Here is a 27,999-nt window from a genome sequence, read left to right as displayed (position 1 = left end):
AATACCCACTTCATCAGATGCATGCCATGCTCCAAAACGTCTGTTAGTCTATATGGTGCCACAGGATTCTTTGCTGTATTTCCACAATTTCACTCCCCTCTGCACTATAATGAACCATAACAACCAGTTTAATTAGTACCACCATGCTTGAATTGTGATCAGTAACTTGATGACCTGGATTTCTGGCCACAGAAATATCTGGCCCCTTGGGCTCTCCAGTGCCAGCTAACTATCATAACAACATGAAAAAAATAACTTATCATCAAAATAAGGCAGGTTAACACCACTCTGAGGAAACTATAGAGGAGACAATGTTAAAATCGGTTTGCAACAGTTAAAACAAACCAAAAAAAGTTCCAGATTATACTGCAGAGGTTGGGATCAAACATCCTGAATGATTCTATAGTCTTATCATTACTGTAAATTAACACTATTAATTCATGGTATATTACAATTTTATAATTATAAAACAGTGTAAAACAGGGATAATCAGAAGCTAAGATGTATAGGGTATGATTCACCAACATGCAGCCTCTTATTCCAATCAAGTCCAAACTTATTACTTTGATTTAAATAAATGTTTGATCTTATTATACTGCTGTTGATGATATAGGCATCATGCTGTGTAAACTGGAATGCACACCAGAGTGGCTAACACAACTTTTCACTGTAATCCATCTTTTAGCATCTCCATGAGTCTTGTGCGGGCTGTTCCTCCATCTTGTTCAGAATTTTGGCTCTTGCTTATTAATTAAGCCGCAATCTTCTATAGGCCAGGGAACAACCTGTGAATAACACTGGTTTAAAGTGACCAAATCTTATTAAATGTGGTGGAGATTGGGTAATTGCTAATATAAATGCTTTGGTTTTTGTAGTTTGACTCAAATTAAAGGGGGATCAATCGATCATTGCTAGAATTAAGTGGAAAGCACTGTAATTTTAGTCTTGTATCCTACTCTTAAGTATTCCAGAGCTATGGACAATATGATTATATCTTTAGCCCCTTGAATGCCTTGTCCCCAGGCAAGTCTCTTAAAGGTGAGCCCGCTGTTTGCAATGGAGTGGCAGGACAAGCAGTGAGCTCATAGAGACAAAGCAACATCTCTGTTGATGATACCCCTTCTGTATCCCAAGACATGGAAAGGAGTGTAAATAATACACTTAAGTCATGCCAAATCTCAAAAGCACAAGAGAAAGGTGATGGTGAGTTAGTGGCCAGTGAAAAGAAAGTTATTCAGTCCTGAGATGATGTAGTACCTGGCAGCCTTCTGGGTTGCTCTTCTAAGCGGTGCTGGTAACTAAGATTGGGTTTCAGTATGGCACCTCAGCATCAAACCCAAACTTGGTGAAACAATCCTATGTAAGTTACTCAGTCTCATCTGCTTCCTGGAACATAATCAGAATATCCAACACCTGCTCACTTCAGAAATTAGTCTATTTCTGAGCAGAAAGGATAGCAATAAGTAGAAGGATTTGTGGCAAGTTATTGTCAATAACTGGATAGAACGCCGTCAGTGATTTTTCTGAATTGTGGGATGGATCTCCTGTTCTGTTCATTCCCTCTGAGGCATCTGGCATTGGCCACTGTCGGAAGACAAGATATTGAGCTATATGGACCTTTGGTCTGACCCAGTATGGCTGTTCTTATGTCAATGACCTGCATGTGAGAGACAGAGAGGAGAGCTCCCCCAAGAACGCTGGGAGGAAAGAGGTATACACTACTTACACACACAGATTTGGGATAAGAGACTTTGAAACTTTCATGTTTTCAATGGCTTTTAGCAACCCTAAATCCAAGATAGCAAAGACTCCAGCAACGAAGGAACAGGAAGGAATCCAGACACAGGGTTTGGAAGTGCTCCCTTCAAAGGCTGGGTTTGTACAGTACCCTATCAGGAGAATACTTCTGCTTCTTTGCCTCTCTCACTGTTTTTATATAATCTGCTCTCTCTCTCTCTCTCTCCCCATCTTTCTCTTTGTTCTACTGTCTCTTTCTTTTTCCCTTCACGTAGCTTCTCTCTTTTTCATATCTCAGGAATCAGTTTATTTTTGCTATCTTTGTTCCATATGGTCACCTAAAGCAATATGGAAAACATTGACTGCAAAATGGACACAACTATTGCAGAGACCACCACCTCAATGGGGGCTTTGGTGAGGAAGATTTGTTGACAGGTCAGAAACCTGGGACTGAGTTATAACCTTTTGGCCCATCTATTTCCATTACTTGTTTTTTTCCACAGGAATAGGGACATATTTTAAGTATATACCAGGGGAAAATGATAGTGTGTGTTTAGCATCTCTAATTTGGTGAGGTTGAACCATGCAGAGAGCCCAGTTGCTTCCACTAGAGAAGCTTGGCTACCACATTATGACATAGGCGAAGGCCTGAGTTTTGAGTCTGAACTCTACATTCCCAAGAGGAGTTCAGAAATCCAGTGTTTCTGAAAAAAGACTTACAGTGGCAAAAACAAACAAAGGAGGGTTGTGCCCTTTTCTCATTTTGTATTCATAGAAAAATTCTTCTTGTACATATTAACCTTAAAAATCTCAATCTGTGCTTCCCAGTTTTGCCGGCGATCTCTGTAGCAGAGCTAGACACAGAAACGGAGCTCTCTCTCTGCCATTAATTGAAGGGCTAGAGGTGTTAAACCTTTAACAAAGAGAGCTTTTCTTCTAAACAGTTTGTCAAGTGTTTGATTTAAAAATGTTCATGAAAAGACAAAGTAGTTTGAACACCGTGAATAAAACTCACTTCCCCTCTTATCATAGAAGGGGAACCTGATTAAGTATGCTGTATACCTGCTAGCTCTCCAGTCATCTATAGAGTCTTCAAGGGAAAGCAGGGTAGATAAGACCTGAACATATAAAATAAGCAGAGAACTAACTAAATAATTAAAAATCAGGCCTTCTTTCTCCATCATAAAGCAGTAAATAATAGCGCGAGCCCATTTTTTCCCTTTTCAGCTCACCTTTAAATGTAACACATACAATAGCCTATCTGACAGTCCCCATTTATTTTCACCAGCGGCTTTTCAGTGTCAGAATCTTGTCCTTGTAGAAGTTAGAGGTCTGTTGGGGTCATGCATTCCATCCCTATGAGAGAGTTCAGGACTCTTCCCTACAATGTAGGCTCCAGGACTTTGCCTGGTCTAGCTTGAGAGAGTCCTTGTGGCAAGAAACCCGAAAAAGGCAGTGTCCATAACAGAATGCTGTGATTGGTCATTTTGTGGATGGGTGTGGTTCACATTCCTGCAAGATGAAATATAACTTGGCTTACTCCTCCTGACTCAGAGACCTCCCAGTATGAAAGGCAGTTGGCTGGTCATGACAGAGATTGCATGGCTACATATGAAGTTGGTGCCACATGGCTATCTGCCTCCTGGGGTTCCTCAGCATTTCCTCCCAGTGGTTCCTCTCTGTGCCTGTGGCATGCAGACCCAGGCTGCACTTGCCCAGTGATTGGCTCTGCCCTAGGCCATCTTGGCTTAGCATTTCTAGCTCCACGCTGGAGGCACGTAGCAGCTCATGGGGCACTTCAAACATGATCATCTCATTCCAGACTGGGTTGATCTTGTGTTTTGCAGGCTTTGTCTGCTTCTTCTTCAGTTTCAGAGACTGGTGCTTCAAGGTCACCTTGACAGATACATCTGCATGGGAAATGAAGGAAAGAAAGACACCACAGTGGTGAGCACAGGACAGGCAGACAACCATTAAAAGAGAATCTGAACTAATGACTATGGACCAAAGGAAAAGCATATGAGCAACTTCTAATTGTTTTCTCTCTTAAAATTTTAGTTATTTTTGCTTTTTAATCCCAGTTTATTAAGCCCAAAATGCCCAGGCAGACGTTATAAAATAACACATGCTACAACCTATTCAGACTGAGATCAGCATCTGAATCTAGAACACTCCTTTGGAGCTCAGAGAAGTTTAAATCCAAGGTTTTTGTGTACCCTGGGATAGAGCTGAAGGCCAGAGATAGAGTTTAGGACACAGATATGGGGTTAGATTCTGAACACCTCCAAAGTTTGGAGTTTCCATCCAGTATTCCATCTGCAAAAGCAATGGGTCCCATTTCCCTACATGGAAAGAACCTGCAAAGGGAAAAGGAAACTGCTGAATTCTAATATGAATTCTTTTGCCAGAGTGGACATGGTTCGTCCCATGTTGAAAGAATCCTATGGATTCCTTCCTCAACCTACAGATCACAGGAGGCAAAAAGGATTCACAGTGACGACCTTTGTCTCCCTTCTACCACTTGGCTATACAGGTCTTGCAGGTGCATGCTTCCAAAGACTCTCCCATTCTTCCCATAAGGGGATGTGGTGGGAAGTTCTGCAGTGCAGAGGATGAAGCAGTGCAAGTCAACGTAGCCTCAGGGTTGTAGGTTGGAGGGAAGTCTTGGAAGAATATAACTGACTTCCTTTCCCTACCCTACTCCTTGAAAGCCTTCAGATAGGCCAAGGGCAAGAAAGAATCATTATACACAAGCAGAACTCCTCCTTTCCCAGGAGAGTGTGGCGAAGCATCTGAAACTGCTGTGCACTACTTTAGCAATATAGTAGCAGGGCTGCTGGCTCTTGCTGAACTCCTACTGCTCCACCCTCTCCTTGCCTGTCCTGAAACCACACCACAAAATGCAGTCTTTGCCGCCATTGGTTTCTATCTGTAATTAGACCATTAATGGTCATAGAATGATACAGTTACAATGAATAGGCAAGTGAATATATGACTATGTACTATGTACCTAGTATACTGCCTTAATTATGTGCAGGGTTTCTAGATATGGGGATGAGGGGCATTAGATTAGATTGTGACTGTATTGTCTCACCATAAATCAGATCATCCTGGTTAAATTGTGTTCTATAGAAATTTGTCCAGTTTCCCTATTGCTGTTCTTCACTCACCTTTTCCCAGGAGATCTTTCAGCTGTTTGGAATGGAGGTTCTTGGCTTTTATGAGCACCACAAGCAGGCGGTTTGCTGCTGGCAGATAGCTGATGGAGAGGAGTATCTCCCCATAGCCTGCATCTGGCTCCTAGAAGTCAAGGAAAAAAGCATGAAAGAAAGGCAAATTCAAAATCCAGTCTTGTCCATACCATTGATCAATGTGGTGCCAAAGATCAAGGAGAAACTCTCAAATGCAGCAAGTCATGTTTTCTCTGGATCCTAGCCCTATTACACACAGATCCCCAGTTAGACTAGTTGAGGTCTGATGGAATGAAGCAGAGAGTAGACTCTTGGACAGAACTCTGCTGAAAGGAGGTTCACAGTAGTGCTCCTCTCACTGATTCACTTGACTGTGTGGGTTAACCCTTTCGTAGCTGCTGGAAAATAACTGTTTCCTAACAGCAGCATCATTCAGTGGGACATTTACTCGAGAGAATGGAGAGTCGGGATGTAACAGATATAGTATGCTGGGCAGTACCAGAAAGATTTAAACAGAGAACTTTACCTGCATCCTTTAGCCTTTTCTGACAGATTCTCCTGCAGCTGCCTCTCCAGGGAATTCATGTCTCTTCCTTTGATTATTTCCTTTGATCATTTGTTCCTTATATCAGCTACCCTTTGTGTGAGGAAATTCTGTCTAAACTTAAGTCCTGGTTTTAAATAATCCGGATGGGCTATACCCAGGGAAAGAAGAAAATGCCCATGGGTACCACAACACTAACTTACACTCAGACACCCAAAGAACCAGAGCTAGTCACTTAAGCTTGGAAGGGTATTTTAAAAATACATGTATAAAATCAGCACTTGTGCCATTTGTTTTGCCAAATCTGAGAGTGATTCCTTCTATTTTCCCAAGCTCTAGTTCAGACTTTGGCAAACTACGGCCCGCAGGCCACATCCATCCCATGGGACTGTCCTACCCAGCCCCTGAGCTCTTGGCCGGGGAACCTAGTCCCTCTGGCCTGCTGCTCCTGCTGGGTAGTGTGGGAAGCGCAGCTGGCTCTGCCCAGGTGTCACAGCTGCGAGTTCCTGCTTCTGGTAGGAGACTGGGGGGTCCTGAGGGGCAGTCAGGGAGGAGGGGGCGGTTGGATGGGGTGGAGGTTGGGGGGGCAGTCAGGGGATGGGGAACAAGGAGAGTGGGGAGTGGGAGTCTCAGGGGACCTGTCAGGGGGCGGGGATGTGGATAGGAGTTGGGAGGGCAGTAAGGCAGCAGGGAGCAGCGGGGGTTGGATAAGGGGGTGGGATCCTGGGGGACAGTTGGGGAGGGAGTGGTCAGGGGACAAGGAGCAGAAGGTGGTTGGATGGGGGGTGGGAGTGCCTGTGGGGCTGTCAGGGGGTGGGGGTGTGGATAGAGGTCAGGGCAGTCAGGCAACAGGGAGCAGGGGGATTCAATAGGGGGCAGGGGTCCTGAGAGGGGGTGGTCAGTGGACAAAGGGGGGGTCGCTTGGGAGTTCTGAGGGGGGCAGTCGGGGGCAGGAAGTGGGAGGGGGTGGATAGGGGGCAGGGGCCAGGCTGTTTGGGGAGGCATAGCCTTCCCTACCCAGACCTCCATACAGTTGCATAATCCCGATGTGGCCCTCGGGCCAAAAAGTTTGCCCCCCTCTGCTCTAGTTTCTTTAAGGTACATTCTCCGAATGATCAAACTCACTTTACAAGGCCACAGTATTCCTTTTCTGCCATTAGTGATTGGCTTCTTAGCCTTCTGGCCGCCCTCTCTCTCTCTCTCCCTCCCTCTCCCCGCCCTCATGTATACCTGTAGGCAGAACAATTGGAAAATAATCACGCTGACAACTGATCTTTCCTTTGAAAATGACATTGTTTTCTAGTGGAGCGTCAGAAGAGCGAAAGAGAGAGAATGTGTGTGTGCACAGAGATATGAAAGAGGGAAGCAAAGGGGAAGTAATTATTCACTCAAGTAGCACCAGCTTGTGACAGAAACCCCATTTTAATGTGAGGTTAATGGTCCAGAAAGGTCCTTGCAAGCCACTGATCGATTGAGTGGATTCCCTTTGAACTTTCCAACAAAGACTAGAATCTTTAGGAAAGAGATCCCTTATCCAGGACTTTTTTGTGCCTTCCTCTCTCAGTTCCAAGTAGGCTATAAATATTTCAGATTAAGTTTTCTTTTTCTTGCTTGCTGCTGTGGATGTGAACAAACATTCATTAACAACAGATTTACTCTCTGATAGGAATGACTCGTACACAAACCAGCCAAGAAGTCATTACCAGGGAAACTCCAAACTCAGATTAAGCAAAGTCCTCAGAGGAGCCAATGTAAACCTTTTTCATGAACTCAGGTAAGGTGCGCAGGCAACACTGAATACCTTGTACTCATCCACCTTCTGGAAAAAGTGTCCTAAATCTAAATTAATCTAAAGAGAGGCAGTAGCCCTGGATTCTAATCAGACTTTTGACAATGGCTACGTCTTCACTGAAAATATTGTGGAGATGAAGATAGCTCTCTTAATGTGTAATCCCACTGGAGATAAGGCACAGGTGGCTCTCACCTCAGCATAACTAGTTGAGGTACCGCTAGGAAAAAACTGCTGTGACTTGTCTCCACTAGGATTTCATATCAAGAGAGCTATCTATCTCAACGTAAATACACACACTTTTTCCCTCCCAGTAAAGACATAGCCAGTGACTTGCTCTGCAGCACTGAGGATTGACTATTTGGCTATCCAAGTATTTTAAACAAAATAGAACAGTTTTGACAGAAAAGATTGAGAAAGCCCTATCCCAAAATACCCTACACCACTGCAATTAGGACACTGTCCTAAAATGTGGGAGACCCAATTTCAAATCCCTGCTCCAGTGAAACCTCCTTCTCTGGCTGTTTTGTGAATCTAGTTATCCATTTCCTTTGCTTTTAATGTTATAAGGTACCTGGAAATTAAATGAAACCATTTGTTTCAGGTTGAATGAAATGTTTTGTTCAACTGGAAATGAAATTTTGGTTGACTGTTTTGATTCATCAAAATTCTTCTGAATTTTTGTATTTGGTTCAGGTAGAATCAATTCTTTTTTCAATTTTTCAAAACTGCAGTGAACTAAAAAAAAAATCACTTATTTGCCAGACTCTAACACCCCTGAGGTTTCATCAGTTAATAATGTATGTGAAGCACTTTGAGAGCTTGAGATGGAAAGTGCTATGGAAGCAGAGAGCATTAAACGAGTGGGAGGGGTGGAGGAGACGACTAGTGGTACCAGTCTAACATCTGAAGCTTTCATAATGTGGTGAACATTGCTGTGAACCAGCGGCAGCACTCTACACATTTCCAAAAGCAATGACATCACCTGGTCAGTTGTGAGCGCCTGTCTCCGTTCTTATATTTGTGTAGGACTATTCCAGAGAGGGTGGGTTGGATATTTTTGCATCTCATGGTTTTTCAAGGAAATATCAAACTTTAAACAAATCCCAGCAATGTTGTTCCTGGATGTACGCTGACAAAAATAGCTCCTATCTCTCCTCTCTCTCTCTCTCTTGCTCCCTGATTCCCTCCCGCCCTGGCTCTCAATTAATGATTCATCACTTGTATTTAAGCTGGCTGTGTAATGATTGATTCGCCCAGGTCCCTGATGATGCAAATACAGCTTTCACTGCACATCTTTCAGCTCAAACTGGGCATTAGTCATAGCCACTGTTAACGTTAACCTACTCCTGCGGGTTAGAAAAGGAATCAGTCTTTCCTTATCAAGCGATGGCTGTAAAGATGAACCATAGCAGAGGCAATTGTCTAGAGTCCTGTCTCTTGAAGATGTTGGTGTCTCCTAATCCTATATACAGGGACTTCTTGCAGCTTTTGTATAATGGCTACCGGAGCAGATTTTGGCCTCGTCTCCATGGAAATGCTTTTTCAGTATAGCCTAAGGTGTGAATGTAGACCAATACAGTTATACTGATCTAATCCCCTGTGTAAACACTCTTATTCCAGTAGAAGTGTGGCTTGGGTGGGGAAGTGTTAAGTTAAACCCAAAAAAGCAACTCTTAGGCCTGGTCCACACTACAGCGTTAAATCGATTTAACGCTGTACCCGTCCACACTACAAGGCACTTAAAATCGATTTTAAGGGGTCTTAAAATCGATTTCTGTACTCCTGCTCAACCAGAGGAGTAACCCTAAAATCGATATTACTATATCGATTTAGGGTTAATGTGGACAGAAATCGAAGTTATTGGTCCCATTCTTTTACTGAGCTACCCAGAGTGCACCGCTTCAGAAATCGATGGTAGCCTGGGACCATGGACGCACACCACCGAAGTAATGTGCCCTAGTGTGGACGCGCAAAATCGATTTTATAAAACCTATTTTATAAAATCGATTTTATTAATTTCGATTTTACTCTGTAGTGTGGACGTGGCCTTATACTGGAACAAGTGTGTCCACATGGGAGGGTGGGAGAGGGCAGGGGGAGGTTTCTACTGGGAATGGGCCACATCTACTTTGATTGATTTGGCCTCATTAGGACTGACCCTCCCCCACACTTGGTAAGGCAACTCCCATCTTTTCATGTGCTGTATATTTATACCTGCTTACTGTATTTTTCCACTCCATGCATCTGATGAAGTGGGTTTTAGCCCATGAAAGCTTATGCCCAAATAAATTTGTTAGTCTCTAAGGTGCCACAAGGACTCTTTGTTGTTTTTACTGTAGTTCAGTGATTGATTATCAGATAACACAAGGAGAAAGAAGGGGTATGTAGGTGTTGGAAGCTATAAGGTTAGGAGCTGTGTTGGAGCACTTTAATTACTTGCTGAAATGGTCAGATATTGAGTTCTGCTGCTAATCTTTTGAAGTCTTTGGAGTTGCGGAGGCTCATCACCCCTCAGAATCTGGCCCAGTGTAAATGCAGACCTGGTTATTACACGCATATTGATATCGGTCATATTGAAATCAGCATCTCTAACTTTGGAAACTAACTCTTGTTATATTGCCTGAGCTACTGATAAGTATTGACATGATACCTTCTCAGGGGTCTTCAGTTTCTCCCACTGTGCCATTTTGAAGGGTTCTCCCACATTAGCCAGGCTCAGCTTAATTTCCCCAACAATGCTGTGCCTAGAGAACCTGTCGCAGTTCCTCAAGGTGAGAGTCAGCATCCCTTCTAGCACCTCCTCCTCGGCTAATGGGAACAGTAGAGCTTCCTCCCAGATGATGTGCACTTTCTTCTTCAGCACAGTCTGGGTCTCTGTGGTGCCAGACTTGCTCACCAAGGTGCCCAGGATGTAGCAGTCACAGCCAGCATCCTGGTCTTCTATCATGCTTCCATGCACAGCTGGAGGACAAAGAGAGGGAAGCTTGCATTAAAAGAAACACCCTACCACAAGGGCTAGATATGCAAAAGCAGAAGGCTGTGGGGCCTTTGCCTGTCTCACTATAGTCATAAAATGAAATCCAAGCTGTTGCTAAAACCTGCTGTTCCTTCAAACTAGCACTGGAGAGACCAAAGTCCAGGCCCTAATGTTATTTATTTTTCCTTCAACATGCCCAAGAATATTATTGTCCTTGTCCTTCAACAAATGCACAAGGATATTGTTATTGTCTGGGAGATTTTCAAATCACACTCAAGAAAATGTGCATCATTCAAGGGTACTGAACCAGTAGCCTGAGAAGACACAACATGAGATATTTGGGGAGGGGGCATTTTAATTTATCTTCGCACTAGATCAGAAAGAGAGCCTCATATAAAATGCATTAAAGGGACTTGGTCAGTCACGGAAGGTGGAGGTGTACAAGGCTGCTTAGCACATCTGGTCCATCCCCCAGGGGCCAGCGCAGTATGTCCCTAAAGTTCATTCCCAAGTATTTTGTCCAGTCTTTTTGAAATGGCTTCTTTGGGAGACCATTCCACAGTCTAATTGCTCTTAGTGTTAGGATTTTCCTCCTGATATTCAGGCCCAGATTTTCCTATTCTTTATTTCATCCCGAGGCTGGAAGGTCTCAAATGAAAAATGTACATAAAATATCATTTCACACGTTCCATGAACAGTGACAAATGAACCTATAAGCCCTCGAGGCCAAGGGCTGCAGCAACATCTGCAGCAATGTCTCTACTCCTCAGCTGCATAATGTAGCAACAAGGCCTCTTTGTTACCGCAGAAGTCAGCGTGCTTGTCTGTTAGTGGAAAGATGCCCTTCTGCCCACTGGCTCAGCAGCTGTGAGTCGGCAAGTCTTTGATACCCAGGAGACTCCTCTGTCTCCTTAAGAGAGTAGAGCTCCTTCTGAGCTGACAGGGAGAGTACAACATGTGTATGGGTGCTCATCAACCTCAGAAACTCAAGGCTCTGGACTTGTTGCTGGCAGCTTGCCCATGATGGTGGCTGCAATTTAACACCCCTTCAGTTCTTACTTGGGAAGATGATAACTGGGCTGTTTTTCGGGGGGAACTCATACTATCTGTGCATTACTCACTCAGCTCTGCTTTATACTCCCAGGAGGACTGTAACTAGCAAGGAGAGGGTTAGCTGCATTCTATCTCTGAGTAGTAAGGGTGCTCCCTCAGCTGCCTGTCCTTAGTGAGATTGCCAGAGAGCCTGGCCACATGGATGGGCTCAGCTGGAGGGAGTTACCTTATCCACAGGGTCTATAAGAGAAATGTGATTTAAACATCCCTTCCTCCAACTTGGCCTGAGTAAGAGGGTTGTTATATGTAGTGTTAGACCTTTCTTTTGATAGTCCAGCTGTGGGAAGCTCTGTAGATTTTTCCTGTCACTTAACATGAATCATAAATCCATGTGCTTGTTTGTCTTTCATCTGGATTTGCTTTACAGGACTGGACAGAAGGGCTAAACAAAAAAAAAACGTTTGGCTGGAGTGGTGGGAGAAGGAAGGGGATGTTGAGCCTGTCACCTCATTGGGAGCATCGCCTGAAAATAAAAGTAGGAGAGAAGGATCCTTATCTGCCCGCCCTAACATGGGTAGAATAGGACAAACTCCTTCTGATTCCTTCATGCTGCCTTTGAACCACACAAGCTGTTGCTAAACCATGGTGCATTCTTTTCAAGCAGTGAAATCTCTTCGCAATTCTAGTTTGAAAGCCTCATAGCCAATAAAATGTCTCTAGGTTCTGTGGGGACATGTTGATTATTATGTGGGAGATGAAACACTTTGAGTCAGAAGATATCTTGTATCTTTCAAATAAAGGCTTGTTTATATAAAGTATGCAGGATGGGGAGCCACTTACCTTCAAGAAAGGCCACACACAGTTCAGCTTTCTGTCGATCATACCCAAGGGAATAGCAGAGTTCAGGGACCTGGTTACAGCTGGCTGCTCTCAGGGTTCAGGTGCTCGGTGACACACACATCCTTTACTGCACCTGGAACTGGAAGTAACCCAGTTAGCATGGCTTCATTCCTCGTCAAGCCAAATTCACCACCTGGCTTCACTTACTGTTCTGTAGCACTGCCCTCCCTGTCTCACTTTCCACCTCCTTCCAGACTTCACTTCTGTGTGCTACTTGGGCTTTAGGAAGCCAGCCATATATCTCACTCCATTACCCACCCATGGAAACTACACATGATCTTGCTCTTGGATTTCTTGTCATGTATTCCCTGAATTAGACTGTATGTTTTTGGGGGTAAGGACTTCACAGCTGACTCTGATCCCAACTTACAATGCTAACAAATTTACTAAAGCTATTGGAATGAATCCTTTTTAGGAGATCCTTTTTCCACACAGAAGGCCAATGTTATCTTAATTCCCACAGTGCCTGGCTAGGTAGAAAGTGGTGAGGCTGTTTGGATGGGGGTATATATTAGGTTAATTACCTCAAGTAAAGCAACAGGCAGGACTGAAAAGGAAGCCACAATATTTTATGTCAGACACTGGTGCATGCAGTATCAGTTTGGATCAGGTGCCAGAAGGCAGCAATGGTACTTATTCCCCAAGCAAATGCCAGTCAGAATCAAAATCAGTGTGACATGGTATACACAGGAGAAAGCGAACATTCTTGTTTATTTTAATAACACGTGACCTATGGAATCAAGCACAACAGGAAGCCAGAGCACTTGTGGAGTTGGTAGTGCACAGAGATTAGTGCATCGATTCACACACCTCAAGCTCTGGTGCCAGCCTATGTGCAGCCAGCTTGCTTTAGCAGCTCAGTCCCTATTGCCTTCCTTCTGACTCTGTAGGCTGATGCTTAAACGCTCACCGCCTCCTTCTTTCCCAGTGAGGAGGGCTTGGGAGAGTGGCTCTCTGCCCAGAAAGAGACAGAGAAACTGTCAAGTGATTTTCAAATTAAAAAATAAATCTCTATATAAACCAGGCATGGAGTGCATTGTTCCCACTGGAAAATCCCCAGAAAGACTGTATTAATATTATAGCCACCCGATCAATGTGCTGTTAAAAAGGCAGCTAAGGTGGGTAAAATCAATATGGGCACAGAACCATTACAAGCATGAAATGCTGCCAGATGCAACAGTTAGAATTAGACTCTCTAAGGTCAGAGGACTCTGGATTTAAAACTATTCAGGGCACTGGTGTGTGCCCCTGCTTCACTAATGGAACCCCCGATGGGCTCCATCTCGACTTTATCTTAATCAACCACATTTAAAATGATGGTGACAGAGCAAGCCTCCGATGGTTTGCTAACTGAGCACATTTGTGATGGGATCATTGAGAGAGAAGAACTATGGAGCCCCAAAAGGTCATTTTAGTCTACCATTCTGATTATAACTGCATTTAATCGTGTGTACAAGTCCTGTGTTGCTTATCAGACACCTGGGCACTGGAGCTGTGATCACTAGTCTGAACGGGAAATGGTTCCACTGGACTTGGAAATGTTCCTACCATTTTGAGGGAGACAACATAACTCTTCATTGACTTGTATCTTCATTCTATTCTGATCCTGAATGTCATCTTTCCTCTAGTTGGCTCTTCAGTTGTCTTCAAGGCATAATCCACATAGTTAACAATTTCTGGGGCAGTCACGACTGGCTTTGGCCATAGATGTTGGGAAACTTCAGGAGGGTCTGAGGTTGGATGGGTTCAGTAGTCTTCTTAAACGCTGAACTGAAATAAAGATCCTGTTCATTATTCTGTATAGAATAGACTAATGCTACCAACTTGCCCCAGACCAGCTGAGCCCAGACCAAGGGAAAAAATGATCCATCCAGTCATTCCTAATGCCATTGTTACTTGGCTGATCTACCATGAAGAGATCTCCTTGCCAAACCTGTTGCCCAGTTTCTCAGTTTGTGTCCTCTTCAGACCTCGCACCTCAACACATTTGTTTTGCAATAGAAAGGGAAACTTCCCATTTGTTGATTTCCCACCCCACCTCACAGTAGCATAGCGCCCCTACTTTATATGTCTATGCCAATTCCTCGCCAGGCTCAGAGGCTTGTGAATGGAGCTGGGTTTGTGCTGTGACTGATGTCTGGCTTCTTTTGGATCACACAATCAGGCAGACTAATGCTCACACTGCCTCCTTGGGAAGGTGTAATATGCATTCCCACAGATTTGCCAGCCACAGCCCGACAGTCACACCTCCCCACATGTTTTAGGATGTCCAGTGCCATTGGCAGTGCTGTTACTTCTCCTGTCATTGGACTCAGGAAACACAAGGACTGGGATTGTGACTGCCCCTAGAAGTTGGGAAGGCTTATTGCATACTCACAAGGCCAGATCTAAGAGTCCTACTGTTCTTTCAACAACTGCTCTGCAAATATTGAATCTTATTATCTCTGTGTTCAGGATGGTAATGTAAAAACTTCTTTCCTGTCCCCATCTACATCCAACTATCTAAACATCTGTTCCCTGCTTTCTGAACATTCATTTACCCTCGCTCATTTAAATATTTCCTGTGGTTGGACTTATCTTGCTGACTATATCCTGATGCTTAGCCTCCGAGTGGCTTTATCCTAACTTCAGTAGGAATTTGCAATCAATTGCTGGCTGGAGTGACAGCTAATTGAGCCAAGAAAGCGAGCAGCAAAAATACTTCATACAAGCAGCAAAGGAAATATATGTAATGTTTACTATAAAGAAACTTGCTGTGAAACAGCTTAAAGGGTAACCTGGCTCAAAAGGGGGTCTGGGGCAAACCTGGGGACTGGTGATCCAGTGAACTGTCAATAAATAAATGTCAGTAGCTTTAAAAATACATGGTGAGAGGCAGTATGGTCTAATGGATATGCACTGGACTAAGAATCAGAAAGCCTAGATTGTATTCTAATCTCTGTCACTAACCAACTGTGTAGCCTTGGGCAAATAACATAACCTCCTTGAGCTTCTGTTTCCTCTCCCACCTGTTGTCCATCTTATCTATTCAGACTGTAAGCTCTTTAGGTCAGGTAATGGTTCTTACTATGCATTTGTCATGTCTAGTACAATGGGGCTGTGATAAAAAATATACATATGGAGATATGCCTATCTCATAGAACTGGAAGGGACCCTGCAAAGTCATTGAGTCCAGCCCCCTCCCTTCACTTCCTGGACCAAATACTGATTTTTGCCCCAAATCCCTAAGTGGCCCCCTCAAGGATTGAGCTCACCATGCTGGGTTTAAGTAGACCAATGCTCAAACCACTGAGCTACACTCCCCCCATTCTTGAGTTGGATCTCCAGATGCTATTGTAATATTATCATAACCTAGTCCCAGATTTGGACCTTAGCATCCAAAATATGAGGGTTAGCATGAAAACCTCCAAGCTTAGTTACCAGCTTGGACCTGGTAAAGCTACCACCACTCAAAAAATTAGAGTGTTTTGGGCACTCTGGTCCCCCTAAACCTTCCCTGAGGACCCCAAGACCCAAATCCCTTGAGTCTCACAACAAAGGGAAATAAACCTTTTCCCTTCCCCCCTCCAGGTGTTCCTGGAGAGAGACACAGAAGCAAGCTCCGTGAATCTAAACAGAGGGATTCCACCCTCCCCGTTTCCAGCCTTGGAAAACAAAAGTACCGAGAGCTAATCTCTCTTCCTCCCTCACCCAGAAGGAATGCAAAGTCAGGCTAGTAAATCTAACACACACAGATTTCCCCCTGACTTCTTCCTCCCACCAATTCCCTGATGAGCACAGACTCAATTCCCTGGAGTTCCCCACTAAAGAAAAACTCCAACAGGTCTTAAAAGAAAGCTTTATGTGAAAAGAAAGAAAAATACATAAAATTGGTCTCTTTGTATTAAGGTGACAAATACAGGGTCAATTGCTTAAAGGAAATATGAATAAACAGCCTTATTCAAAAGAATACAATTCAAAACATTCCAGCAACTATACCATGTAATACAAAGAAAACAATAGAAACCTTACTGCCTTACTATATTTGTACTTACAACTTGGAAATAGAAGATTAGAAAGCGGAAACAGAAATCCTCTCATAGCCGAGAAAGAGTCAGACAGAAGACCAGAACAAAGGACTCAGACACAAACTTCCCTCCACCCAGATTTGAAAAAGTCCTGTTTCCTGATTGGTCCTCTGATCAGGTGCTTCAGGTTAACCTCTTTCCAGGTGTAAGAGACATTAACCCTTAGCTACAAACCACTGAGCTACCACTCCCCCATTCTTGAGTTGGATCTCCAGATGCTATTGTAATATACATAACAACAGTTTGGCAGTAAGAATTTTGAACTCAAGACAGGCCTGAGTCACAAAACTTGATTTCAGAACTGTTCAGATCTTGTTTTGTTTTGTTTTTTGTTTTGCCAATTCCACAAAGAGGGGCCAGTTGCAAAGTTTGGAGTGGGATCAGGGCCATCTCAGTTTTAGATCAGCAGGCCCTGCCTTTCTCTCAAAGCTTCATGGAAAAATATTATCAATACTATCCTCTATATGATGGGGTTTTTCCATTTCTCTTGGAATCATCAGGCATTGGCTACTGATTCTGGTTTATACCTCACCCAGTACCTTAATGTCAGAGAACTTTCCATGGAACAAACAAGATGACAGCATCAACAAATTAAGGTAAAATTTCCTTGATTGGATGGTCTGATAGGCCAGAGTTCATTTTATGGTTTCAGTCCCATGCTGGTTCACAAGAATCAACACAGAGTACAGAAGGATAGTGTGAAAAGCACAGCAATGAACCCAGAGCTGTGGGTTTGTTGCTATAGCTCACCCAACATAGGAACCCTTCATTGATAAGGCGAGACAGGTAAAAAAATTGACAATGGGACATTGAATTCCATCCCCACCTACACTCTAAATGTAAATCCCAGCTATGTGAAATTTAAATCACTCTGTGTGAACATATATTTGGATTTGTCCATGGAAAAAACAGAGACTGAGTAGGAGCTACCCCAACTCTGATCAGTTTGCTTTTGTGCTTCTAAAGCATTTAAAGGATCTTGTGTGAACGGTGCTAGAGAAGTGGAAAAGACAGTTTTATTGTGAGCATGCTGTGGTGGAAGGATCTCTTGTTCCATTAACTGCCAAGCTATTTCATTTTACATTTAGACTGAGAGAGAGAGAGAGAGAGAGCAAGACAATATTCTTAATTGTAATTAATGTTTTTCCATTAGTTATTTGATTCATATTAATAATGAATGTGGATGGTGCCATGGGAGAAGCAGTCTCTTGAGTTAGCCTTTTGCTCCCAGATTCCATGTCCTTAGGGAATAGTCCCATTCCTCAAGGAGCAGCTCAATAGAGCAAAAGAATAATGTAATTTGGTTTTAACCCCACTCTGCATCTGATGCCCACAGAGTCATAGTGTCATAGCCATTAGCAATGGAAGAGTCCTATTAGGTCATTGCCTCTATCTCCCCAGGTAGCCAGTGCAGGATTGTTCACTATAGTCCACTATCCATGTTCTCTCCACTCTAGTTTATGACCTCAGGTCTATACTCTTAGAGAGAAATTTGCCCCTTTGATGAGGACCAGCCCTGGCCATAAGTGGGACTTGCACAGTGAGTAAGCCTGTTGCTGGCAAAAAGGAGGGAGTAAGATTTCGCCCTTAGAGATTTAAACATCAGTTCTGAAATACTTAAACTCCTTGAAATAATAGGTTCAAATACTAGCATGGTCAGGTCAGACATTCCTCTTCCTAAAGTAAATCAGTTGTGTTCTGTGCAGTGGAAAGGACCCTTTGGGCAATATCTTGAAAAACAAGGTCCCATGCCCTGGGGGTTGTGACCAACATCTCCTCTCTCTTCACTCTTATACAAAGAGTGCTCTGCAGTAGCTGTCCACCTGGTTGCTGCCCTCCAGACCACAGGTGGCTGCATTTCAGTGGCGTAAGTCTATACTACGCAAAGCAGCTGAGGAACTTTTGAGATGAAAGATGCAATGCAAATATGAAGTATTGTTATTACTATAACTTCCTCTGCTTGCAAAAAACCAGACACTTAGTCAGGAAATCCATCAGCACACAACAACTGACAGCTCCACTGGGTTCACATAATAGGTTAGTCTGTCTGCTCTTCAGAATTAGAGATGAGAGACATATGCAAACCAGCGGGGACCAATCCACCCCCTCCTCCAACTGCATCTGCCTTTGTTTATTGTTCATGCTGCCAGCTCTGCTTCGCAAGTGCTGGCAGCTGATACTCTTACTGAGCATTGCCCACGAAAAGTCTCTTTTTTACAAATCAAACTACAGCACTCTTAAATAAAGTGAAGAGCAAGAGAGCTGAATCCATTCTGTATGAAATAAAACCAAATTAGTTTGGACGCTGCTCTTGACCCTTCTGTGTTCCTCCTTGACATCATTATAATGCTGGCCTAGATTATTTCCTTGTCTGATCTTGTATCTGACTCACAAGCAATACAAGCTTGTGGTAGTTACTGTGTCCGATGCTCTGAGGCTTTTTCAAAGTGACAATATAAAAGCCAGCTCATTTTACTTGTTCTATAGATATCATCTTTTTTTTTAAACAACTAACAAAATCATCCAAAGCCCAAGATTTGCAGATGATGGGGGACTTCAACTATCCAGATATATGTTAGGAAAATAACACAGCAGGGCACAGACTATCCAATACGTCAGCAGTCCCCAATCTTTTTGTCTGGCGGGCGCCAGACGAAGGACCATGGCAGCAGTCGAGCATCCACCAAAATGCTGACGAATTTCAGCGGCATTTCGGCTGCAGTGCCTCTCGATGACATTGCTTGTTGGCGGCGACACCTCTCGATGACTCCGCTTGTCAGTGGCAAGCGGTGTCATCGAGAGGCATTGCCACCGAAATGCCGCCAAATTTCAGCGGCATTTCGGCAGATGCTAGACCGCTGACCAGGACACTAGTGTATTTAGATGCCCCCGCGGGCGCAACGTTGGTGACCGCTGCGATAAGTTCTTGGACTGCATTGCAGACAACATTTTATTACAGAAGGTTGAAAAAGCTACTAGGGGGAAGCTGTTCCAGACTTGATTTTAACAAATAGAGAGGAACTCATTGAGAATTTGAAAGTAGAAGGCAGCTTGGGTGAAAGTGATCATGAAATCATACAGTTTACAATTCTAAGGAAGAGTAGAAGGGAGTACAGCAAAATAGAGACAATGGATTTCAGGAAGGCGGATTTTGGTAAGCTCAGAGAGCTGATAGGTAGGGTCCCATGGGAATCAAGACTGACGGGAAAAACAACTGAGGAGAGTTGGCAGTTTTTCAAATGGACACTATTAAGGGCCCAAGAGCAAGCTATTCCGCTGGGCAGGAAAGAGAAAATGTGTCAAAAGACCAGCTTGGCTTGATCAAGAGATCTTGCATGATCTAAAAAAGAAAAAGAAGTCATATAAAAATGGAAACTAGGACAGATTACAAAGGATGAATATAGGCAAACAACACAGGAATGCAGGGGCAAGATTAGAAAGGCATAGGAACAAAATGAGCTCAAACTAGCTACAGGAATAAAGGGAAACAAGAAGACTTTTTATCAATACATTAGAAGCAAGAGGAAGACCAAGGACAAGGTAGGCCCACTGCTCAGTGTGGAGGGAGAAACAGTAACAGGAAACTTGGAAATGGCAGAAATGCTTAATGACTTCTTTGTTTCAGCCTTCACCAAGAAGTCTGAAGGAATGCCTAACATAGCGAATGCTAATGGGAAGGGGGTAGGTTTGGAAGAAAATAAAAAAATAACAAGTTAAAAATCACTTAGAAAAGTTAGATGCCTGCAAGTCACCAGGGCCCGATGAAATGCATCCTAGAATACTCAAGGAGCTAATGGAGGAGGTATCGGAGTCTCTAGCTATTATCTTTGGAAAATCATGGGAGACAGGAGAGATTCCAGAAGACTGGAAAGGGCAAATATAGTGCCCATCTATAAAAAAGGGAAATAAAAACAACCCAGGAAACTACAGACCAGTTAATTTAACTTCTGTGCCAGGGAAAATAATGGAGCAGGTAATTAAGGAAATAATCTGCAAACACTTGGAAGGTGCTAAGGTGATAGGGAATAGCCAGCATAGATTTATAAAGAACAAATCATGTCAAACAAATCTGATAGCTTTCTTTGATAGGATAATGAGCCTTGTGGATAAGGGAGAAGTGGTGGTTGTGGTATACCTAGACTTTAGTAAGGCATTTGATACAGTCTCAATAAACTAGGCAAATACAACTTAGATGGGAATACTATAAGTTGGGTGCATAACTGGCTGGATAAGCATACTCAGAGAGTAGTTACTAATGGTTCCCAGTCCTGCTGGAAAGGTATAACAAGTAGGGTTCCAAAGAGGTCTGTTTTGGGACTGGCTTTGTTCAATATCTTCATGAACGACTAAGATATTGGCATAGAAAGTGCGCTTATTAAGTTTGCAGGTGATACCAAATTGGGAGGGATTGCAGCTACTTTGGAGGATAGGGTCATAATTCAAAATGATCTGGACAAATTGGAGAAATGATCTGTGGTAAACAGGATGAAGTTTAACGAAGACAAATGCAAAGTGCTCCACTTAGGAAGGAACAATCAGTTTCACACATACAGAATGGGAAGAGACTGTCCAGGACGGAGTATGACAGAACAGGATCTAGGGGTTATAGTGGACCACAAGCTAAATATGAGTCAACAGTGTGATGCTGTTGCAAAAAAAGCAAACCTGATTCTGGGATGCATTAACAGGTGCGTTGTGAGCAAGACACGAGAAGTCATTCTTCCGCTCTACTCTGTGCTGGTTAGGCCTCGACTGGAGTATTGCATCCAGTTCTGGGCAAAGCATTTCAAGAAAGATGTGGAGAAATTGGAGATGGTCTAGAGAAGAGCAACAAGAATGTTTAAAGGTCTTGAGAATATGACCATGAAGGAAGGCTGAAAGAATTGGGTTTGTTTAGTTTGGAAAAGAGAAGACTGAGAGGGGACATGATAGCAGTTTTCAGGTATCTAAAAGGGTGTCATCAGGAGGAGGGAGAAAACTTGTTCACCTTAGACTCTAAGGATAGAACAAGAAGCAATGGGCTTAAACTGCAGCAAGGAAGGTTTAGGTTGGACATTAAGAAGAAGTTTGTAACTGTCAGGGTGGTAAAACACTGGAATAATTTGCCTAGGGAGGTTGTGGAATCTCCATCTCTGGAGATATGTCAGAGTAGGTTAGATAAATGTCTATCAGGGATGGTCTAGACAGTATTTGGTCCTGCCATGAGGGCAGGGGACTGGACTCGACCTCTCAAGGTCCCTTCCAGACCTAGAATCTATGAATCTTTGTTTGCACAAGACCCAATCCTGTTTATAGGTGCTTTTCAGAGCCCTGGGGCTTTTCTATACAGCAAACATAGAGCTTGTCTACATAGCACCGGCAAAGGGCACTAGTGAGGTGTGATTTATAGAGCACTTTAACTTCCCCATGTAGATCCTGCTGGCGCACCCTAGGAGATAACTAGTTCATGTGTTATTTTCTTTAACATTGACCTACATCAACAACACTGGATCCAATATAGTCTAGCTTCCTCTCTCTTTGTCATCTCTGTGTATCAGAATCGCCTGATATTGACAAGCCTCAATAATAAAGTGTTCCAAGCACTGGCTAGGACATACAGTGTATTAGAGTAGCTTTTTGTTAGTGGACAACAACAACAAAAAAAAGACAGGACTGTTCATAACAAATGACACAGATGATGTACAGCACTTCACAGACAAAACTAGATTTGAAATTAATCTTTACAATGAATATGGAGGACTTTTAAATCAGAGACATTTTAGGGAGTGCATGTTCCTGGCAATAGGTTCCTTTTAATTTGGAAAGAACTAGCAAACATATGGAATATGGGAACTAGGGACATTTTGCACCTTCAGTAACAGAATACTCTGTTCATCTTGCAGACATCGTCTTTATGGAATTCTTGCAAAAAACATTAGATACTAACCATAATAACTAACTGATGATCAAAATACTATTACCCTGGAGCACTAGGAGGAGACTAATGTTGTACTAAGAGTTGGGTGAATAATTTAACAAGATATTGGTCACATACTATATTAAAATATTGCAAGCTTTGCTAAATTAATAAATATTATGAGAGCCTGAACCTATGAGAGTCTGAGCACCCTGAGCACAGTTTGATTTCAGTGGTAGATCTAAATGCACTTCAGTGATAGATCAGAATGCTTAGCAATTTGCAGGATGGGACCCTAAGGGAGAAGCTGCAGAAATGTATCAACACTTTCCAGAGGCTTTTCTTAAAGTCTTTCTCAAGAGGCTATTCAGCAAAGTTTGTTACTCCAAGGGTGAAGTTGTATAAAGAATTAAAAATTGGTTTAGAGCTAAAACAATAAAAAGTAGTATTAGAAAAGAAATTGTCTTTGTGTGAAGAAGTGGATAATGGAGTGCTCTGTGGATAGTGCTGGTCAATATATTTACAGTCTGGAAATAGGTGAAAGAGATGCACCGTAAAGGTTTGGAATGAAATTTTTCAAAGCAGCCTTGGGGCGTGGGCACTCAATTCCCATACATTTTTAATTGTAAACTTTGAAAATCTCAGTCTTGTTGTAGTATTGTATCAAAGAGTAAGCTGGAAAAATCAGCAGATGATAATCTATTAGGTTAGCCAAAACTAATGAGAAACCCGAGGAGGACCTAGGAAACTAGGCAACACATTTAACAGGTGAAATTCAGAATAATTACAGGCAAATCTCTATTGGAAAACACACTCTACCCTACTCACCTGAGGGTTTCAGAAATAGCTGTAATGTCTAGGGGAAAAGATCTCTGGCCACGTCCAGACTACCCACCGTATCATAGACTCATAGACTCATAGACTCTAGGACTGGAAGGGACCTCGAGAGGTCATCGAGTCCAGTCCCCTGCCCTCATGGCAGGACCAAATACTGTCTAGACCATCCCTGATAGACATTTATCTAACCTACTCTTAAATATCTCCAGCGATGGAGATTCCACAACTTCCCTAGGCAATCTATTCCAGTGTTTAACTACCCTGACAGTTAGGAACTTTTTCCTAATGTCCAACCTAAATCTCCCTTGCTGCAGTTTAAGTCCATTGCTTCTTGTTCTACCATTGGAGGCCAAGGTGAACAAGTTTTCTCCCTCCTCCTGATAACACCCTTTTAGATATCTGAAAACTGCTATCAGGTCCCCTCTCAGTCTTCTCTTTTCCAAACTAAACAAACCCAATTCCTTCAGCCTTCCTTCATAGGTCATGTTCTCAAGACCTTTAATCATTCTTGTTGATCTTCTCTGGACCCTCTCCAATTTCTCCACATCTTTCTTGAAATGCAGTGCCCAGAACTGGACACAATACTCCAGTTGGGGCCTAACCAGCGCAGAGTAAAGCGGAAGAATGACTTCTCGTGTCTTGTTTACAACACACCTGTTAATGCATCCCAGAATCACGTTTGCTTTTTTTGCAACAGTATCACACTGTTCACTCATATTAAGCTTGTGGTCCACTATGACCCTAGATCTCTTTCTGCCATACTCCTTCCTAGACAGTCTCTTCCCATTCTGTATGTGTGAAACTGATTGTTCCTTCCTAAGTGGAGCACTTTGCATTTATCTTTATTGAACTTCATCCTGTTACCTCAGACATTTCTCCAATTTGTCCAGATCATTTTGAATTTTGACCCGTCCTCCAGAGCAGTTGCAGTCCCTCCCAGTTTGGTATCGTCCCGCAAACTTAATAAGCGTACTTTCTATGCCAACATCTAATCGTTTGATGAAGATATTGAACAGAACCGGCTCCCAAAACAGACCCCTGCGGAAACCCCACTTGTTATACCTTTCCAGCAGGACGGGAGCCATTAACAACTACTCTCTGAGTACGGTTATCCAGCCAGTTATGCACCCACCTTATAGTAGCCCCATCTAAATTGTACTTTCCTAGCTTATCTATAAGAATATCATGCGAGACTGTATCAAATGCCTTACTAAAGTCTAGGTATATCACATCCACTGCTTCTCCCTTATCCACAAGGCTCGTTTTCCTATCAAAGAACGCTATCAGATTAGTTTGACATGATTTGTTCTTTACAAATCCATGCTGGCTATTCCTATCACCTTACCACCCTCCAAGTGTTTGCAGATGATTTCTTTGATTACCTGCTCCATTATCTTCCCTGGCACAGAAGTTAAACTAACTGGTCTGTAGTTTCCTGGGTTGTTTTTATTTCCCTTTTTATAGATGGGCACTATATTTGCCCCCTTCCAGTCTTCTGGAATCTCCCCCGTCTCCCATGATTTCCCAAAGATAATAGCTAGAGGCTCAGATACCTCCTCTATTAACTCCTTGAGTATTCTAGGATGCATTTCATCAGACCCTGGTGACTTGCAGGCATCTAACTTTTCTAAGTGATTTTTTACTTGCTCTTTCCTTATTTTCTCTTCTAAACCTACCCTCTTCCCGTAAGCATTCACTATACTAGACATTCCTTCAGACTTCTCAGTGAAGACCGAAACAAAGAAGTCATTAAGCATCTCTGCCATTCCAAGTCTCCCGTTACTGTTACCCCCTCCTCATTGAGCAGTGGGCCTACCCTGTCCTTAGTCTTCCTCTTGCTTCTAAATGTATTGATAAAAAGTCTTCTTGTTTCCCTTTATTCCCATAGCTAGTTTGAGTTCATTTTGTGCCTTTGCTTTTCTAATCTTGCCTCTGCATTCCTGTGTTATTTGCCTATATTCATCCTTCGTGATCTGACCTAGTTTCCATTTTTTATATGACGCCTTTTTATTTTGTAGGTCACGCAAGATCTCAAGGGTAAGCCAAGGTGGTCTTTTGCCACATTTTCTATCTTTCCTAACCATCGGAATAACTTGCTTTTGGGCCCTTAATAGCGTCCCTTGAAAAACTGCCAACTTTCCTCAGTTGTTTTTCCCCTCAGTCTTAAGTATCGGCGGGTTAAAATCGATTGCTCGGGGATCGATATATCGCGTCTAATCTAGACGCGATATATCGATCCCCGAGCGCGCTTATATCGATTCCGGAACTCCATCAACCTCAACGGAGTTCCGGAATCGACATGGAGAGCCGCGAACATCGATCCCGTGCCGTCTGGACGGGTGAGTAATCCGATCTTAGATATTCGACTTCAGCTACGTTATTCACGTAGCTGAAGTTGCGTATCTAAGATCGATTTCCCCCCCCCTAGTCTGGACCAGCCCTAAGTTAAGTAAGGGTATCTACTCAATACCTAGTGGCAGTCCAAAAGAATCGATAATATGGAAACCTGGTGCCATTACATCTGTATACCACAATGTTATCAACTTTGAGAGACAAGGAGGGTGAGGTAATATCTTTTATTGGATTGACTTCCATTGGTGAAAGAGACAAGCTTTCGAGCTACACACGGCTCAGGTGACCTGAAGAAGAGCTCTGTGTAGATCGAAAGCTTGTCTCTTTCACCACTAGAAGTTGGTCCAATAAAAGATAATACCTCACCCACCTTGTGTCTTTAATATCCTGGGACCAACATGGCTACAACACTGCAAATAATCAGCTTTGGCCATCTTGTCTCAAAACAACCACAGCAGAAATATGGTGAGACTGGGAGTATTTACTCTGGAAAGAAAAAGAGAGTCCATTACACAGGGACTGAGTATACACTAATGAATGGCATAGAGAAAGCCATCAGGCTCATACTGTGGTTTTCAGTGATACAAAATAATAGAGCAATCCGTATAATTTAAAGGCAAATGAATGTATCACAAAGTCTTTAATGTATCATCAGCTTTTGGAACTAGCTGATGTAGCATGTTATTATGGCTTAGTGAGAATGAGAAAAAATTCATTAGACCCATATAAATGAGAATAGCATCTACAGTAACATGAGTTAAGGTAAAGCTTTCAGTGACCATCAGGCTTTATGTTTCAGACCTGAGGTCATAATCAACCAAGGGAAAAAAGTTTTTTAAAAACAATTCTCCCCAAGGTTCAGCATTGAGTGTTCCATAATTAGGTCCATCAGGGAAGTGTTACACTTTACTGCCGATGCATCTGGCTACTGACAGGACACAGGAGTAAATGGACCGTAAGTCTGTTCCAGCCTGCCAATTCCTATGCTCCTATTTTGATTGAATCCTTTGAGCAATTAAGTCAGATCACCAAGAATATCTGGCATTTGCAGCCCTTCAAAACAGCTGTTCTAGTAAATGTAAAGGAAAAGAAAAAGCATGTCACAGTAGGCATGGTGATTTTGAAAGTAGACTCTCCACAGTTAAGGTTATTAGATTTATATTATAAACCTTATTTTAACCTCATGTCTTAACTTTCCTAAAACTTCATCTGTTTCACATGTGGAGGAGGATTGTTTTCATAACAAACCAGCTATTTACATAGAAACCTGTCCACTACTATACTGCAGTAGCCATAGGTGTATGTGTGTGCAGAGAGAGAAAAATTATAAAAGATTCTTACACTGCTGATATTCTGCTCCTACTCTGCACACAACTATGTTCTGACTGCTTCTTAGGAAAGTCCAGGTTTCTGTTCTAGCTGAATGATTTCCCCTGGGATCTAGCCTGACAATTCGAGTGGAATTTCAAATCTTCTTCTGTATTTTTGCCACCAGGAGCTTTCTCTTTGGTAAAATGACAGCTGAGCTGACTGTTGCTTTGTGCATTTTGCAGCTCACCTGAGTCTCCCCTCCCCCACTGAAATGTTGCTACATCCTGAATCCTGCAAACAAATAGGATGTGATAAATCACTCACCACAGTCTGGCATGGATTTTGCATTCCTACCATCTACACTTACAGAAAAGTGGCAGAGTAAATTAGAGAAGGTGGTTTACCTGCTGGACTGGCTGAAGCATACTGGGCTTAGCATTTTCAGTGTCCATGTCTTGGTCCTTTCCCAAGAGTCCTTTCCTATGTCGCCTGCATTTGCAGAAGCAGGTGAGACCGCAGAGGGCAAGGATGCTAGTTGCAGTCCCCAAGGTGGCACCCAGAGCTATAACTGGGATAGACAAAACCATTGTTTCAGGCTGCACAGATGTTACACAAGAATCATGTGATTCTTCTTCTCAAGCAGTATGTATTTCATTCAGTCCCTTTCAAAGTTTAGCCTGGTTTCCTTCACTTTGAAGTAGGAAAAAAAGCCTCAATAACAGCAGGGAAAAGAAGTGACTCTGAAGAGAGAAATAAATTATCCCAGGTTTGCCAGACAATGAGGCAGCTTCTCCAACCTGCTGATGAAGTTTCTGGGTTTATGTTCCTGGCCAGGAAGGGAAAAGCAGAAGTAGTAGTGGCTGTGGTGTCTGCAATCCCTTTACAGCCACAAGCAGGCAGTTTTCATTGAAGCTTGTTTTCCAGCTCCACTGGGAAAAGTCTGATGTGTGATAGAGGGAAGACGTCAGCAGAAAGGGGTGGGCCCTGCAGGCTAACTCACAGAGCGGTCCAAGTGTTGGATCAGCTCTTTAGCAGGGTTTGGGAGGGCTGGGTTTTTAATTCTCAGGAGGGAGGAGGGGATTGGATTAGGGCTTTTTTTTTTTTACTTGAAGTTAATGTAGTGGTTGATGAAAGCTGCCAGCCTGGCAGCTGTGGAAACTGGCACAATGAACTCTCTACAATCAGAGCAAAGCTTGTTTGTGCAGGAGACAGAAGTTCTTCTCGGGGCCAGCCCAAGAAAGTAGAACGCACTACCCCAGGAACCAAGGGCCACCGTAAACCTCAGCACCTTCCTCTCCAAGTTCAAAGCACATTTGTTTGACCTACCTGCTTTAACATAAAC

The 27,999-nt window shown here is 43.0% G+C and overlaps 1 protein-coding gene across 1 annotated transcript; it reads right to left on the bottom strand.

The window, feature by feature from the left end:
• Positions 1–14: 14 nt before the first annotated feature.
• SYT13 (synaptotagmin 13) lies at positions 15–27,605 on the bottom strand. The gene is given in 10 exon segments (XM_030559981.1): positions 15–3,647; positions 4,908–5,037; positions 9,915–10,225; positions 12,135–12,223; positions 12,225–12,273; positions 13,743–13,802; positions 13,805–13,897; positions 13,900–13,959; positions 21,959–21,962; positions 27,062–27,605. Coding segments are annotated over 10 exon segments (1,284 nt in total). The 5' UTR covers positions 27,245–27,605; the 3' UTR covers positions 15–3,342.
• Between the last annotated feature and the right edge of the window lie 394 nt (positions 27,606–27,999).

The sequence above is a fragment of the Gopherus evgoodei genome, chromosome 4 (assembly GCF_007399415.2).
Source record: "Gopherus evgoodei ecotype Sinaloan lineage chromosome 4, rGopEvg1_v1.p, whole genome shotgun sequence".
Lineage (NCBI taxonomy): Eukaryota > Metazoa > Chordata > Testudines > Testudinidae > Gopherus > Gopherus evgoodei.
This window is presented reverse-complemented; position numbering and strand designations above follow the sequence as displayed.